This window comes from Mytilus galloprovincialis, chromosome 10 (assembly GCF_965363235.1).
Source record: "Mytilus galloprovincialis chromosome 10, xbMytGall1.hap1.1, whole genome shotgun sequence".
In the NCBI taxonomy this organism is placed as follows: Eukaryota; Metazoa; Mollusca; class Bivalvia; order Mytilida; family Mytilidae; genus Mytilus; species Mytilus galloprovincialis.
In genome coordinates this window covers 74,422,706-74,440,415 of record NC_134847.1, presented here as the reverse complement: position 1 = coordinate 74,440,415, position 17,710 = coordinate 74,422,706, and the positions used below count along the sequence as shown (strand labels likewise).

Sequence of the window (17,710 nt, the reverse complement as noted above, 5' to 3'; positions counted from 1 at the left end):
TTTACGGACGCCATCACGAGTTGGTTGACCGTTATGGAATAACCGTTTCACAGATGATACCGGATATGTTCCTTGCGTAGTAACTACAATCCCTTTCCCTTTCATGAATGTGACCTACCGAATTAGACTATTTACCGGATTTGATATAACATGAGCAACACGACGGGTGCCACATGTGGAGCAGGATCTGCTTATCCTTCCAGAGCACCTGTGATCACCCGAGTTTTTGGTTGGGTTCGTGTTGCTTATTCTTTAGTTTTCTATGTTGATTCATGTGTACTATTTTGTCTGTTTGTCTTTTTCATTTTGAGTCATGGCGTTGTCAGTTTATTTTCGATTTATTAGTTTGACTGTCCCTCTGGTATCTTCTGTCCTTCTTTTAAAGATGAGGTTAAAATCATCTCTTCGAAAGTTGCACGTACGTCATGTTGATTTAGTTGACCGTTATGGATTATCTGTTATAGATGACCGCGCGTACAAACATGTATGTTCCACTAGTCGTAGCTATAATCCCTCTGACTGGTATGCGATCGTTTGTCCTCACATGAGTTCGCCCCTGTCATTTGTTCTTTCAACATTTTTTTTAATAGCCATAAACACCACGAATAGTTATCAAAGGTACCAGGATTATAATTTAATACGCCAGACGCGCGTAAGGTGACAGGATTGGAACGGGAACTACTAGTACTTACCCATTTGAAGGACCTGAGGTAGTCAGTATTTTTTATGGTGTTTGTATGACTGCTGCTTTTAATTTCAGGGTTTCGTTTTGAGGGAGTTTATTTCATATCTTCAGTGACTGTAGAACGTCCACCATTTGTGATGAAAAATGAATCCAAAATTCCCACTCCTTGTCCATGTTGTCATAAAAATGAATTATATAATTTAAACGCTCCAATAAAATTTGAACTTGGTCATAACCTTAACTTAAGGTTAAAGAAGACACCTTTTAATTTTGTCAGCTATTTAATACCACCTTATCACCAGATGACCTTGTACACATGAATTTTTGTATGTGTCATTCGAAGCCAGGATGCAACTAGTGGTCGTCTTGGCCCCTCTGAGTTTGGCAATGACCTTGCCCTTTACTGGTAGCTGATGTCTCTTTTCATAGTATAGTAAGTGTTCCCTCAACTTATACGACAATTGGCGTCTTCTCAAATATTTTGAAGATATATAAATATTTACTTTTTGTTGTTTTTTGTACTTCACATACATATTTCCTTGAGATCTAATATACATCACACTCATTGTCATATTTGATGTATTTGCACTTTATTAAGCAATATTTTGTTTGTCTGTAGCTTTGATTGAAAACAAAATTGTTAAATTAAGATACAAATTGATCTGTTAAACAATAAATTAACAAAAGTCCTTGCAAGAATGTATAATTAAGGCATACAATTATAATAGATCACTTATGCAACATGATGAAGCTGCCGCGGTAAATTGAATTGATAAAAGACATACCTTGTATTTTTGTTGACCCCCATTATGATGATTTATTGACGGATTCATGTTAGTTTTTATTGGCTTTCATTTAATTTTGACCTTTTGACTTTCATTCTCATTTTATTACTCCGATATTGCATTGTTACACACACACATTTATTTTGTGTTTCATTATATTTCTTGTTCACATATAAACATGTATAGCTTGCTGTTCGGTGTGAGTCAAGGCTCCTTGTTGAATGCCGTACCTTGACCTATAATGGTTTACTTTTATAAATTGTTACTTGGATGGAGAGTTGTCTCATTGAAACTCATACCCTCATCTTACTACACATATTTGACATCAATCTTAAACTAAAGTCTGGGCTGATATGGATTTGGATCAATAATATTTTAATATGTCGTGTCTTGAACATATATCAACTACAACATTCCATTTTCACCTTATTCAAAAGTAATATAATAATCAATAAGGTGGACTAAATGTTTTTGCTTTTTTAAAACCAATAACATATGTCTTTTTCCTAAGATTTTTCGAATTTCTTGGATTACACAGGAATGTGATATTTGTGACAAACCTCATATAAACTAAAGTAAATAGAGACAAATAACTTAACTGAAAAAGAAGCATACATACCTAATATGAAATGAATGATACTGTGTCTATAAATTAGGAGCGGTGGAATGTTTAACCAACCTTTAAAGACCCGTCGAAATTGCATTTAATTGATAAATTCAACAACACTTACCGTTATCTTGATGATATTTTTTCGTTAAATAATCAAGAATTTTCTCAATATACTGCTGAAATTTACCCCAAGGAACTTACTTTAAATAAATCAAATTTATTCGGTAATAACTGTCCTTTCCTGGATTTAGATATTTCGGTTTTAGATGGGAAACTCCACACTAAAATTTACGACAAAAGAGACGATTTTTCGTTCCCTATTGTTAATTTTCCATTTTTAGATGGTGATGTTCCTTTGGCACCATCTTACGGTGTTTATATTTCACAACTTGTTCGGTATGCCCGTGTCTGTTGTGACGTTTTTGATTTTAATGAACGCAACCTATGTATTACTGGTAAATTATTAAACCAGGGATATTGTTACCATAAATTACTGAAAACCTTTACTAAATTTTTCCATAGATATAAAGATTTGGTTTTGAAGTTTGTATGTACCTGTAGAAAACTTATTTCAAACGGGATAGCACATCCTCGTTTTTACGGAAATGTTGTTAACCGTGCCCGGAAATTTAGAAATGATCCATGTAAACTTGTCGTTCCTTTAAAAAAACTTATTCTAAAAGGTTACCTATTCAACACCGTAATAAGATCATTGAATATTGTTTTTATTGGAAAACATATTGATTTTGTTATCAGTAGATTAAAAGCTAACTAAATTTTACTAGTATGTTATATATATACATATTCATGGATCTACAATCTGTCGATACCTGTAACTTGGCATTGCACAAGGTCATGTTTTTCTGTGGCAGTTTATGATGTCTTTACACTAAATCCATTGGATGTTGGATGTGTACGGATTGATAGTTTATTTTTAGATGCATGATTTTTTTGATTAGTTGTTAGTGGCTTTGAACTAGCTGTCAGATAACTGCGAGTACTCTCAGATCTGTTCATTGTGTCGTTTTGTGTCGGGATGTATAAGTACCCGGCCACGTCCATTTATATTTTTGTCCATCTGATGAGTTAAGCCTTTTTCAACTGATTTTTATAGTTCGTTCTTATGTTGTACTTTTATACCACTGTCCCAGGATAGGGGAGGGTTGGGATCCCGCTAATATGTTTAACCCCGCTGTCAGATAACTGCGAGTACTCTCAGATCTGTTCATTGTGTAGTTTTGTGTCGGGATGTATAAGTACCCGGCCACGTCCACTTATATTTTTGTCCATCTGATGAGTTAAGCCTTTTTCAACTGATTTTTATAGTTCGTTCTTATGTTGTACTTTTATACCACTGTCCCAGGATAGGGGAGGGTTGGGATCCCGCTAATATGTTTAACCCCGCTGTCAGATAACTGCGAGTACTCTCAGATCTGTTCATTGTGTAGTTTTGTGTCGGGATGTATAAGTACCCGGCCACGTCCACTTATATTTTTGTCCATCTGATGAGTTAAGCCTTTTTCAACTGATTTTTATAGTTCGTTCTTATGTTGTACTTTTATACCACTGTCCCAGGATAGGGGAGGGTTGGGATCCCGCTAATATGTTTAACCCCGCCACATTATTTATGTATGTGCCTGTCCCAAGTCAGGAGCCTGTATATGTAGTGGTTGTCGTTTGTTTATGTGTTACATATTTGTTTTTCGTTCATTTTTTTACATAAATAAGGCCGTTAGTTTTCTCGTTTGAATTGTTTTACATTGTCATATCGGGGCCTTTTATAGCTGACTATGAGGTATGGGCTTTGCTCATTGTTGAAGGCCGTACGGTGACCTATAGTTGTTAATGTCTGTGACATTTTGGTCTCTTGTGGATAGTTGTCTCATTGGCAATCATACCACATCTTCTTTTTTATATATACTAGTCAACATTTTGAGCTTGTCCTTTTGCATAACACCTGTCTACTGTTGATAGCTGTCATGTTTGTTGTTTAGTAGACGTCTTTTGATTGTTTGTGCCGTTCGATTGTTGTCCCATTATTGTGTTGCTATAACATTTCAGATTGCTCTCTCTGTATTTCATGACAGTGCGATGCATACGTAAAGTATTTTTCGGTCATTAAAATGAACTAACGCCTGGTCTATAAAATTGCTTACATGACGAGTGCCTGATTCTGAACAGAATAATTTTACAATTCGAGGGTACCTGAGATTATCCCTGGTTTCGAGAAGGGTTGGTGTTATAACTCAGTCTTCCATTTTCTATTTTGAGTTTTGTAAACTGTTTTCGTTTCTGCAAAAGCGCTGTCAACTTGTTTTCGACACATGAATTTGATAACCCTTTGATGTCTTTAGTGTCTCTTTTGATAAGTCCCAAACAAAAATGAAGACATTCAGGGACAGTTGCAATATTTATTTGAAATCATGCATTTTTTTATTCATTCTTCAACGAAAATAGCATTGAAGCAAGTTGAAAACTAATTAAGGTATATAAAAAACAACTTATAAAAGTATCAGGTTGACGATTTTAAACGTTAGATGCAGTTTTTCATTTAAACACACTTCAATAGTGTTATCGTGTTTCTATGCAATTTCTTCTTTTTGATGTGACATTCGTTTTCTTTTTAACATCGTTCCTGAATCTAGAGGTCTTATCCGAAATGTCAAAATAAACAATCATACAAGATCTCGTTATTTTGTTCATCATAAACACTATTAAGGTTAATATTCTGTCATTTTGGAAAAACAATGCCAAGCTTCATCTTCGATAATGATTTCTCACCACTTTAACACTTGATTATATAACATTTGATATTTATGATTAAAAATATGAATAATTCAAAATGTTTGTTTAATAAAAACAAATATTTATCAAAAATTTACAATAAATGTACTCGATTTTCATTGTGAGAGAATTTGAATGATCAAGTCTTACTACACTAGTCATTTCAACATTATATTTAAATTTAAAAAAAAGACCGATCACCGCAATCGACTATTTTGATAAAAGTTTAACATTTCAGCAATCTTTGTACAATAAATTCAATGGTTCAATATAACAGTAATAGCCATTTGAATAAATATTTTTTCATAATAATAGTTTTATTTTTTCCCAATCAAACGAAGTTGACGGAATGTACACAGACTGCTAGTACCTAAGAATATACCGAAATGAATGAAGGATACAAATAATTCGTTTAAACAGTATATATGCTGTGAAAAATAAACGGATTTTGTATGCCCCACCTACGATAGTAGAGGGGCATTATGTTTTCTGGTCTGTGCCTCCGTTCGTCCGTTTGTTCGTCCCGCTTCAGGTTAAAGTTTTTGGTCGAGGTAGTTTTTGATGAAGTTGAAGTCCAATCAACTTGAAACTTAGTACACATGTTAACTATGATATGATCTTTCTAATTTTAATGCCAATTTTAAAGTCTTGACCCGAATTTCACGGTCCAGTGAACATGTAAAATGATAGTGCGAGTAGGGTATCCGTGTACTATGGACTCATTCTTGTTTTTTATGAGAAGTTAAGCCTAATTATGCAAATCACATATTCTCATGCAATAAGTATTGGATTCATTTCCAAACCTGAAGTTTTTGTTTTCGTTGTTTTTCAGTCACGTCTGTTGGGATGTTGTTGGTTTGTATTCTGTCGTTATGTATTTGTTCTTGAGTTTCTGTGCAGTTTTCATCAGAATCATAACCTTGGTCGTTGCTAGTATGTCCAGATTTCGTACGAACAGTGCCTGTATTGTCACTACCATCATTATTGACAGTTTGGAATTTTAAGCATTTCAGTTTTGTTTTTTCATCTTTGCGTAACTGTTGCGATTGTCCACTCACAATTTTAACCGGCATGCTTTTTGGTCGTCTTGATGACACATGCAAGGACGAAAACAATCTTGGGTTCATTGAAGTATTTGAGCTGTTCTTTAAATTAGGCGTTGCGTTAGCAACTAATTTCTCCAGACTACTTTTTTGATAAGGATAAAGTGCTGCACGAAGCGAACGTTGTTTAAGGTAATCGAATTCTCTTTCATATGCAATACGAATAAGTGTTTCTCTCCAAGCAGCATGCTCAAAACAAATTTTTCTCAGTTTAACGTCTCTTCGTTTATTTCGTTTGATATCAGAGTTACTTTTCACTGGAACCATGTCATGGTTTACGTCTGTATAACATGTATAACATTCGCTAATCTTACAACAATTTTGTGAACTGTAATCGCACGTTGGTTGCGTAAAAAGTTTATGACCTTTAGGCCATCTACTGTCAATTTTGCTTCCAGACGTTACCACATATTTTTTCTTTTTACATTTCTTACATTTTCGCCTTGTACCTGTGGGTTTATCTTTTAATTTCGAAACATCAGGGTTTTTCACAACCTCTGGTGGCATAGGACTTTCGGTATGGATCTCGACTTGATGTATTTCTGGAGATTTTTCTGCTCGTGACGGAGAATCCGGAAGTAGAAAAATATTTAATCGGTGTGAGGTTGGAGTTGTAGGAACAGTTGAAGTTGCACATTCCGGAGAAGAACATCTTTCAGGGGTAAGCAGCTGGTTTGCTATCGGTGACAGTATTCTTTGACGATTTAAAGTTTGCTCATTGTTTTTCATGATTTCGTGTATTATATTTTCTCTGTGTTTAATATCATGTTTGTTTTTGAGGGCAAATTCTGCATTATCCGACACTTCCTGTTCACTCTCGGTTTCTGAATCTCTATAAAAGTCTTCTTTATCTACTCCCCTCAACATACGTATTGTTTCAAGTAACTCCATTTGTTTTTCTTGCTCCTTTTTATTTCGTTTTTTCAGCTCCGCGACCGAGGATAAATGTTTGGCAGTCTTTAGTTTCAATTTCACTCTTTTCTGAAAGCAATTAAGACAAAATGATTAAATAGATTAAAATACATGTTGAAAATTGCACAATCTCACATTTTCCATTATACCCAGCCATCAATAAAAATGTGTTATTCCGACATGGTTTTATTTTGGGGTGGGGGTGGGAGGGGGTGCATTATCTTGAAAAACAATTATAGATATTTTTTGTGTGCAAAATATAACTGATCGTCAAAACAAAACCATAAATAAAGTCATATGGACTAAATATACAGTGGACTTTTTATATGCGTTATTTCCCTTTAAAAAAGTGCTTACGAAATAGACAACTTTCGAGTTCGATGTATTTCCGTCAATAACTGTGGTTTTAGTGAACGTCATTTGTGCGTTTAGGGGCGTCGTCACTTCCATTCCAATGTTGAGCGAGTGGTTGGAAAACTATAATTCTATATTGTACGAATTATTCGGCAAATTGAATTTTCAAAATTGCAATACGTTAAACAAATTAAATTAATAACTATGTTGATATATAGATTAGTAAATAAACAATCAAAAGACACCATGCTTATAGTTTGGTACGCCTGACGCCTGTTTCGAGTACATGAGACTCATCAGTGGTTCTTGAAAGCCAGACCTGTTAGGTTTAGTTCTAGAGTGAGGTGTCAAAATCAGTTATAAAGAAGAGCTGGCAAAACTTGTTCAATTGTTGAACTATAAAAACCTAGGGTAGATTGTTATAATATTTACTCTAAGTCATCTACACATGTAGCAAAACTAGTCTATTGTGAAATCAAATGGATAATGTAAAACAGCAACTGTAATATGCGTAGAAAATTAGATGAATTACCATAGTTTTAGCCGGCGAGAATTGTGGTATACTTCCATCATTATAACTCTGTATGGTATCTCCTGATGGTGTGCCTTTTCCAGAATCCCTATTTTCGTTTTTTGATTGACTTATGGTAGTATTACCACCGTTAGGAGTCTCAGACATTGGCTGTTTTAATATCTTGCTGAGTAATGATGGGCCAGCACTGTAACGATCCAGCTTATCCTCTTCCTCCTCCTCAGAATCGGTATCAATTAAAGTATTTCTTCTCTCTCTTGCAGCTTTCAGTTTAATTCTAATTTTGTTTCTCGTTATTAGTTCCCTGAAATATCCCTCGGAGTCAAAGTTATTCTGAAAAATAATATGAATCAATTATTTTATCTTTGATCTCATAATAGGCGAGTGATTTATTTCAAAAAGACGCTTAGTTAACGACTTTAATGCACCCACCTAACACACGGCTGTATTATATATCATTGGAAAGCTGTTTATCTGTACTTTCTGTTTTGCCTGGTCGTAAAAAAATCGTACGGTGCAATTTTTGTTAAATCAAGGTCAAAGGTCATGAAAACACATTCCAATTTTTGCGATTACTAAATAAAACGCCATTTTCTAATTCTTGTACCATAAAATTTTCCAAAAGATCATATGAACTTTATGGAACATGATACATAATTTCCAAATCAAACAAAAAATAAGAGATTCGATGCGCAAAATTTCCCGAAAATTGAAATTTATCAAAAATCTAAAAAAAAATGAAAAATTATTCAAAAAGCAAAATATATCTTGGGGAATAGATATTTGTATGCTAAAAAAATGAATAAATGTATATGTTTTAGGTCAAGGAATATTTGTTTTGTAATTTTAAGATGCAATTATTAATTATTGTTCATGGAACAGCCTTCTATTGAAGTGTTTGCAGTTGCCCAAAAATCTGCCATCTGCAAATAGCAATCATTTTGTTAATCTATGTTAAAATAGCACATCGCTAATTGTGAATATCAGGGAGGAGAGGAGAAAGATTTTCCATAATAAAAGAAGGGGTATTTAACGTAAGAAAAGAATATATGCAGGGTAATTGAGGTTAAAATATGTTTTTTACGAAGTCAAACTTTTTGACTTTTTGTAATCATGTTTAAATGCAAACATTACTTTGCGACTAAATCGTAGGCAACATTGAAATAAGTAAACTTGTTTAGAAACACTTGGTTGTCTAAAGTGGGATGTAAACGAACTAAATAAAATGCGGCTGCTTCTTATTTAGTTTAAAATCGTGTTGTAGTAAGTCATATTCAATGTGTTTAGAAAGTTAATCGCTTTAATTATTTGAATAAAAGATGCTATGAGTATTTTCTACATAAGCTTTAAAAATACAAATGTACGGAAGCTTATAGGGGCCTTAAGTAACTAGCATAAGGCCCCTATAAGCTTCCGTAAGAAACAAATCAAGTTAGTTAAAACCATGAACAAAATAAAATTAAAGTCCAAGAGACGAACACCAGTCCAAAAAATACAGCATACCATGAAAACGAACACTTCTAACAGCGAATGATCTTATGAGGTCAGGAAAGGTATTTGACTTTTTCATTTTGTTATTTCACAACTGCTTATAGTGTTTTACATACACAATGACATTGATTCATGGTTTGTGATGTTGATTGTCCCTTTGGTATTATTTTACTTTAAAGACATTAACTTGCAGTAATGAAAATCGGCCAAAAAATCACCTCAAAGTAAAGTGAAGAAGATTAACGCAATAAGACAAATACCCGCGAAAATAAGTTAATTTGCTCACGGTGATATATATATATATAAACCAAATCGTTATCATGATACATTTAGCTACACTGATCTATAATTTTTAAACTTTTTACTACTTGAATAGTAACGAAATATATCAAAGGGACATCAAACTCATAATTAAAAACGCACTGACAAAGCCGGGCAAAAAACAAACAAGACAAGCAACAGTATACAAAACACAACATATAAAACTACAGATTGAGTAACACAAACCCCCAAAAAAGATTTTGAGTGAACTCAGGGGCTCCAAAAGGGTAGGCAGATCATGTTCCACATGTGACACCCGTCTTAGTTTAAACATATTTATTTATAGTGGATTGGGAAACAAGTTTTGCAACTTAAATTAATCGCTTTCCACTTTGCGGGTGCGAGTGCTGTCTTGTAGCGGCATTAGCCTGCTCTTTTTCGAAATCTACAAAGGTGTGTTTAACGTGCAAGAGATATGGCTCTCTCTTAACACGGGTCAGCCATTTATCGTCCCCTTCCGACGGACTTTTACCGTTTCCTCAAGACCATACTCACAAATGGTGCCAAGGAAGAGCCGAAAATTCAGTCCGATGCACTAACCACTACACCACGGCACTCTTTTACCCATCTTGTGGCTCATGTATTTCCTAACTCGGTGCCAAGCCTTACTCGGTTGGTGACATTCACGGCAAAAATGACGGCAATTGCACCGTACGATGTTTTTACGACCGGGCAAAACAGATAGTACAGATGTGTAGCTTTCAAATGATATATAATTTAGCCGTGTGTTAGGTAGGTGCATTAAAAATTAAATTTTATGGTTAAAGTCACTCGCCTATAATGAGTGTTTTGCAAAGTTATACATTATACGAAATATTCAAAAGACATAACAAGAATGGAACAATAGATGCCTCTAATGAAAACAAACCTCGTTGGTGTGTTTTAGTTCCTTGGTTAATCATTACAATATTAATAATTCCGTAAATAACTTATCATGATAAAAGATACAGGGACTGATGCAGTTTCCCCAATGACTTGATTTTAACAGTCAAAACTGACATGTACTATCCAACTATGGATAATAAACTCATCATAGATACCAGGATTAAAATTTAGTTTTTTGGCCATACGCACGTTTCGTCTACAAAAAACTCATCATTGACGCTTGATACATATCACACTATCGTTTTCTATCATTTACATATGCATTTAAGAGCAGGCTATATGTTTTAAACATACCTGTTGAACGCTTTCTTTTAGATATAAAAAATGTAGACCATTAGCTCTATCTGTCAGTAGAATGTCAATTATTACAATTCAGTTACAGGGTCAGACCAGATGACAGGTCAAATATATTCAATACTCATCAATAAAACAATAACCTTACTAAAAGTGGACATTTGTTTGTAGAAATTAAACCTAGTTTATGCGCACACGGTGAACAACCTCTGAAAGGGCATTAACGGTTGAGCGATATGTAACAAATTCTCTCAATCCTTGTTGAGAAAATGCCACGCTTTAAGTATGGAATAGACATGCAACAGCTGAAATACGTCTAATGCTAATGATTAAATGGCCATTCTCATCACTTCCTATATTTCTAAGTTTTTTTATCGTTCGATTTGCATGTGCATTAATTTCTTTTTCTTCTTAATATTTGTTTTATAGCATCAACTTTAAATCTAACCCTGCTGTATGCTGTAGTAATGCGCATGATCAATACCAAAAATCAATCAAATATATAATCGAAATGATTAGTTGAATAATTGAAATCGTAAATTTATTATCGGATCAATTCATTCTTTACTTTCTACTTATAAATTTACACATATCAGGATAAAATTGGCAGATAAAATTCACGAGGGGTTCAACTACCCACTGAAATAAAACAAACACGACTGCAATTATTCTCCATGACAACGATACAATGAATACTAAACAAACGAAAAGCTTGAACTTAATTTGAAAGAAAAAAATGGAATGCTTTTCTTTTTTACACTGGAACTTATAAAAACAAACCTAAAATAATGTTAAAATATATATATATTTTTTAAACTATAATTAACCTATGCATGAACGACCATTGAATATGATCAATGAACTTTAAAAAATATATGTTTCATTAATATTTCACTTTAACATTTCAGGATAAGTAGCGCGCGACATCATAAACATATTTCAAAATGATGTTTATGTCTTTTTTATGTGCATAGGATCGCCAAAAGGCATTATTTAAATGAATGCCATTAGTTATAGATCATGCGGCGAGTGTTCATTCATGCTTATTTTGTTTTATTATGTACAATTTTTTTTATGTCTTTTGGGAGTGTTTTTATTCATGCCATAGTTCCAAATACAGGTTTAACGATTTAAAAATTAAAGCATACACATACAATATTATATTAGAGGAGTACACATAAGGTCATTTAAACACACTTTTAGCAACAAATCAACTTTGCTTCAACCGACTCAAATACAAAGGCATCAAGTCAATATCAAGGCAACAGGGTCATGGGGTTTTATTCACCAGTAAATATCTTGAATCTAAGTTGTAGACTTAGACCTTTGACCGATATCTGTTTGACAGATGACGACAGAAATTTACCTAACTTCAATCCAATCCTTTTTTACCAGATTTTGAGCTATCGAGTTATCCTTATAACTGGATTTGTACTTCTGTAAAAAAACCAACTGCGGGTGGCATACGCAGAGCAGGATCTATTTACCTTTCCGGAACACATGGGAACCCTCCACCCATGTTTTCGATTGAGTTTGTGTTTCTCAGTCTTTGTTTTTCTATGTTGTGTTTTGTGTACTATTGTTTGTCTGTTAGTCATAAGGTTGTCTGTTTATTTTTGACCTTTGAATTGAAATGTCCGATTGATATCTTTTTGTCTCTCTCTCTTAGATAAAGGAAGATTTTTTTGTCATAGGAACTTTCGAAACAGAGATAATTTGATTGATAAATGAACTAGTAGATATAAACTCAATACTTTGTGTGCAGGAAGGTCACCTTTGAAGACGCGTTGAAATCATACACATTTCAAAATGGGAAAGTTTTTCGCTATAAGAATTGTACCGGTATATATGCGGTTGAATAGCGAACAAAATAGATGTGTATGGAAGACATAGAAATAATAGAATTTAAACTCGTAGAAATTCACGGAATATATGTATATACATATTGAAAATATTCCGCAAACCTGATGTTTTAACCTTTTATAAACTTCCCATTCCTGTAAATGATATGTCATTAAAGATCATTGTGAAGGTGGCAAATGTAAAGCCTCGGTCACATTTTATCGGATAGCTCGAACGGAAGCCTAACGGATAACTTTTTTTTCAATCCGTTCATGTCTGTTAGACGTCCGTTCTTATCCGTTAGACGTCCGTCCATATCCGTTAAGCATACGTTTCTGTGTGTGTTACATTGTAGTGTTGTTTCGTTGTTCTCCTCTTATATTTAATGTGTTTCCCTCAGTTTAAGTTTGTTACCCCGATTTTGTTTTTTGTCCATGGATTTATGAGTTTGAACATCGGTATACTACTGTTGCCTTTATTTATCCGTCGACGTCCGATCTGTCCGGTTGAAAATTTTGAGCATGTTCAAAACTTTGAACGGACGTCGAACGGATAAAATGTCCGTTGAACGTCCGTTAGGCGTCCATTTTGTACGGTACTCGTCCGTTTCGTTTCCGTTTTGTATCCGTTACGTGTCCATTATACATCCGTTGTAGGTCTGGAAGATAAATTCACCAACGGACTTCTACCGGACGTTTAACGGATAAAACGGATGAGAAACGGACTTCTACCGGACGTTTAACGGATAAAACGGATGATGAACGGATCTGAAACGGATAAATGCCAATTGAAGACTTTGCGTCAGAAATGCCAATTATTGGTATGTCAGATTTCTTAAGGTTCATGAATTCTTATTATTCATAATCGATATTAGAGTATAGGCACGTCTTCACAATCAAGCAGTTGTTATTCAGGCAGACACTGCCCTTTGGTGGAATTTTGAAGAACAAACCAAAACCAGTTACACAGAAACATTTTGAATATTTATGCGATTTACATGTATTATTATTGTCGCCTTTGATTTTTCCGTATATCTTGTTCATCCATTTTATCAGGTACGCTTTCGTTAGGTTTCCGTTTTATGCGGTACTCGTCCGTTGGATGTACGTTCGACATCCGTTCTGTCCGGTACGTGTCCGTTTCTCGTACGTTGCATATCCGGTGTGTGTCCGTTATGCATCCGTTACACGTCCGTTTTATTCGGTCAGTACATCAACGGACTCCCAACGGATAACAATTTTGTCAACGGACAACTTTTATTTTCATCCGTTAGGCGTCCGTTCGTGCTATCCGGTAAGGTGTGACCGAGGCTTAAGCTATAAAAGGAGTTCCTATCGGAAATTACATCGTCAATATTTACCCTCGAAAAAAGACCTGATATATATATAAATATACATATTAATTTGTACTTTCTCGTTAAGTGTTTCAAATGCCATTTCGAAACTTTTTAAAGCTTTTTAGACAGTACTCGTTTTGCTCGTTGTTGAATATTACAGTTTGTTGTATAATTGATTAATCTACGTCGTTTAATACTTTGTGGACAGTTTTCTCATTGGCAATCAATCACTTCTTCTCATGATTAAATCAAGAGTTTACAAAAAGAAAATATGGTATGATTGCCAATGAGACAACTGTCTACAAGAGACCGAAAGGACACAGAAATTAACAACTATAAGTCACCGTACGGACTTCAACAATGAGCAAAGCCCATTCCGCATAGTCAGGTATAAAAGGCCCCAAATGACAATGTTAAACAATTCAAACGAGAAAACTAATGGCCTTATTTATAAAAAAAAAATGAAAGAAAAACAAATATGTAACACATAAACAAACGACAACCACTGAATGACTTAACTAGTATATGATTACCCTTCCGATGCAGTTGAAACGACGTACAGCTCAGATGTTAGTTTTCTTTGTAGTCAGGAGCCTCTGGCCTTTGTTAGTCTTGTATTATTTGAATTTTAGTTTCTTGTGTACAATTTGGGAATTAGTATGGCGTTCATTGTCACTGAACTGGTATATATTTGTTTTGAGGGCCAGCTGGGGGACGCCTCCGGGTGCGGGAATTTGTCGCTACATTGAAGACCTGTCGGTGACTTTCTGCTGTTGTTTTTTCTATGGTCGGGTTGTTGTCTCTTTGACACATTCCCCATTTCCATTTTCAATTTTACAGTCTGCTGTTTGAATTTTTGTAATTTATTGATTTTATGTCCGATGACTTGCTATGTAAAATAAGTTTTTCTTCAACTTATGATTATCACTTTGTTATCTTCTCTCTCTTTCTAAACATAAAATAATTCGGAACAACCAAATATTATAAAGCACATTCAGACTTTTTAATTCCTTTTCTAAGCAGACAATTTTGGTCAAAGTAAAGAAAACTGGTTAACAAAGGGATATACACATTCATAAGTCGACAAAAACTGACAAAGAAATGGCAAAAAGCCTAAAACGACGAAAAGAAGAATACAAATACACAAAATGCAAAATTAAAGACAACTGCGAAAGAAAATTCCACATAAATCGATGAAGACAAACGTACACTGGAAGGGTAAGCAATCCTGCTCCAAATGTGTCACCTGTCGTTAAAATTTCTACTTTTGGGGTTTATAATGATCCCTAACATTTTATCTGTTAAACTGATGATTCAGATTGACCCAGCTGGTTGAGGTATATGATAAATGAACAAGTACTAGAAACTAATAATCTATAATTACAAAATATTTTAAAATTTGGTATGCCATGTCAACTGTAAATTATGAATATATTTTTGAATTAAAGAAGACGAGAATCGATAAAACATCTTGTTTCTTAGCGTTACAATTAAAAATCAAATATACGTCATGTTAAAGAAGATCAAATTTGTGTATTTGTCTGATTAAAGTAAACAAGTAACTTAAATCTTAGATAAACATGCATTGCTATACCATTGTTTTAATGGGAAACTCATGTAAATCAAGAGTATAACATTACCATATCGCTCATATTCGATACGTTCTGGTAATTCTAGTTCTTTTATAAATCCTATACAACTTATAATGAAGCACCATCACAAATTTAGTAAAGACAATTAGATATAACTGAGGGATCATTAAACCTTATTGGCTGGTAATGACACAATTGTTAAGCGGTTCTTGTCTTAATTAAGAATTTCATTAAAACGATTGCTTACTGGGATGTATCTCTTTATTACTATGTATGATAGAAAAATAAAAAAATTGTGTAATAATTGTCAATGTGAAAGTCTTCACCAGAGCTCTAACGACATAAAAGGACAACAACAGGCCACTGCGCGGTCTTCCGCAATAATCAAATACACATAGCAAGATATAAACAGCTTGAAATGATAAACGTAAACCAATTTAAACAAGAAAACTAACGATCTCATCTCAAAACAATAAACAAAAACCAAATACGATGTACTTCAACAAACATCAACCATTGAAGTACATGCTCCAGACATAGGCCAGTGCATAATGCTAATGACTCGTCCATTGAAGTACATGCTCCAGACATAGGCCAGTGCTTAATGATAATGACTCGTCCATTGAAGTACATGCTCCAGACATAGGCCAGTGCATAATGCTAATGACTCGTCCATTGAAGTACATGCTCCAGAAAAAGGCCAGTGCATAATTCTAATGACTCGTCCATTGAAGTACATGCTCCAGACATAGGCCAGTGCATAATGCTAATGACTCGTATCAATCAAATATCGACCATTGAAGTACATGCTCCAGACATAGGCCAGTGCATAATGATCAACCATTGAAGTACATGCTCCAGACATAGGCCAGTGCATAATGCTAATGACTCGTATCCATAAACATCAACCATTGAAGTACATGCTCCAGACATAGACCAGTGCATAATGCTAATGACTCGTAAACATCAACCATTGAAGTACATGCTCCAGACATAGGAAGTACATGGTCCAGATATAGGCCAGTGCATAATGCTAATGACTCGTATCAATATTTAATCAAATGCATAAAATTAGTTCCCATTTCAATATCCTTTAGAGAGATGTATAAAAGCAATGATAACGCATTTTCTTTTGATGCATTGTTATTTACCAATTGACCTCAAATCACTGTTGACTGATCATTATTGAAGCATTTTCTCCTCAATAATAAATTGAACTAAAATGTGAGTGTTGGACTGTATCACCATTTTTCTTTATCCAATCAGAATTATTTAAATATATCAATTTGAAAAGTGTCAGCAAGCGTTTCAAGTTTGTACAAGTCGATAATAATCATCAACATGCTGCACGGAGGTGCTTAGAACTTTGTATTTTTCATCATCTTGCTTTAAACGTTGGTAAAGAAAAAGATACAACACGACTGATCATTAAGATGCATATAATCATTACACGACTACCAAGATGTTAATTCTGGATTAAGTTTTATGCATCCATTAAAATGCATTACGAATTGACAATATTTATTTCATTTACTTTTTTGCGTTTTTGTTTATGAATACTTAACTTATTTGTATAGTGACTTTTAAAAGAATTACTAATGTTGAGCAAAATATGACTACTGGTATCAACGTTTATAAAAAGAAACATGAGTTACATTTTGAATACTTAAAGGTTATTGGACTTATATTAAGGTCTTTTATCTTGATTGAGTAATATATCGTAATACTATCGAAAAAAATAGTAAAATGATAAACAGTGAAGAACAAATGGAAACAACCCTTATACATTTCTTTCGTCTGAAAACCAAATATTAGAAAAAGCCAGGGATGAATATATATATTTATATATATAAATACGTAGCAATCTAATAGACTAACAAAATTTACCATACTCTTCAATATTAGTGTAATAACTCATTGATAGTATATTTAAAAATAGTTCGAGAACATAGGTGATACTTTGTCTAATTTCTACAAATCTGATGAATACAGTGAGTCAGCATGTTTCTTTTTTATTTTCCGTTTGCGTATGTGCAAATATCATTTAATTGAATACGTCTTAGTTTCAATTATGTCTTATTTTTAATTCATTTAGAAATTGCACAAGTAAACCAATTGTCAAGCAAAAACAATTTGAGTTCATGTTATATAAATAGAGGTTTTCTTTGTAAAAAAAAACCCAAA

The 17,710-nt window shown here is 33.9% G+C and overlaps 1 protein-coding gene across 1 annotated transcript in view; it reads right to left on the bottom strand.

The window, feature by feature from the left end:
* Positions 1 to 4,483: 4,483 nt before the first annotated feature.
* LOC143048369 (uncharacterized) overlaps positions 4,484 to 17,710 on the bottom strand; it is a 45,818-nt gene continuing 32,591 nt past the window's right edge. Inside the window, exons 2-3 of the mRNA XM_076222022.1 lie at positions 7,766 to 8,098; positions 4,484 to 6,948 (exon numbers count right to left, since the gene is read on the bottom strand). Coding sequence (XP_076078137.1) covers positions 5,656 to 6,948; positions 7,766 to 8,098 — 1,626 coding nt within the window. The 3' untranslated portion in view covers positions 4,484 to 5,655. The remainder of the gene's footprint in view (positions 6,949 to 7,765; positions 8,099 to 17,710) is intronic.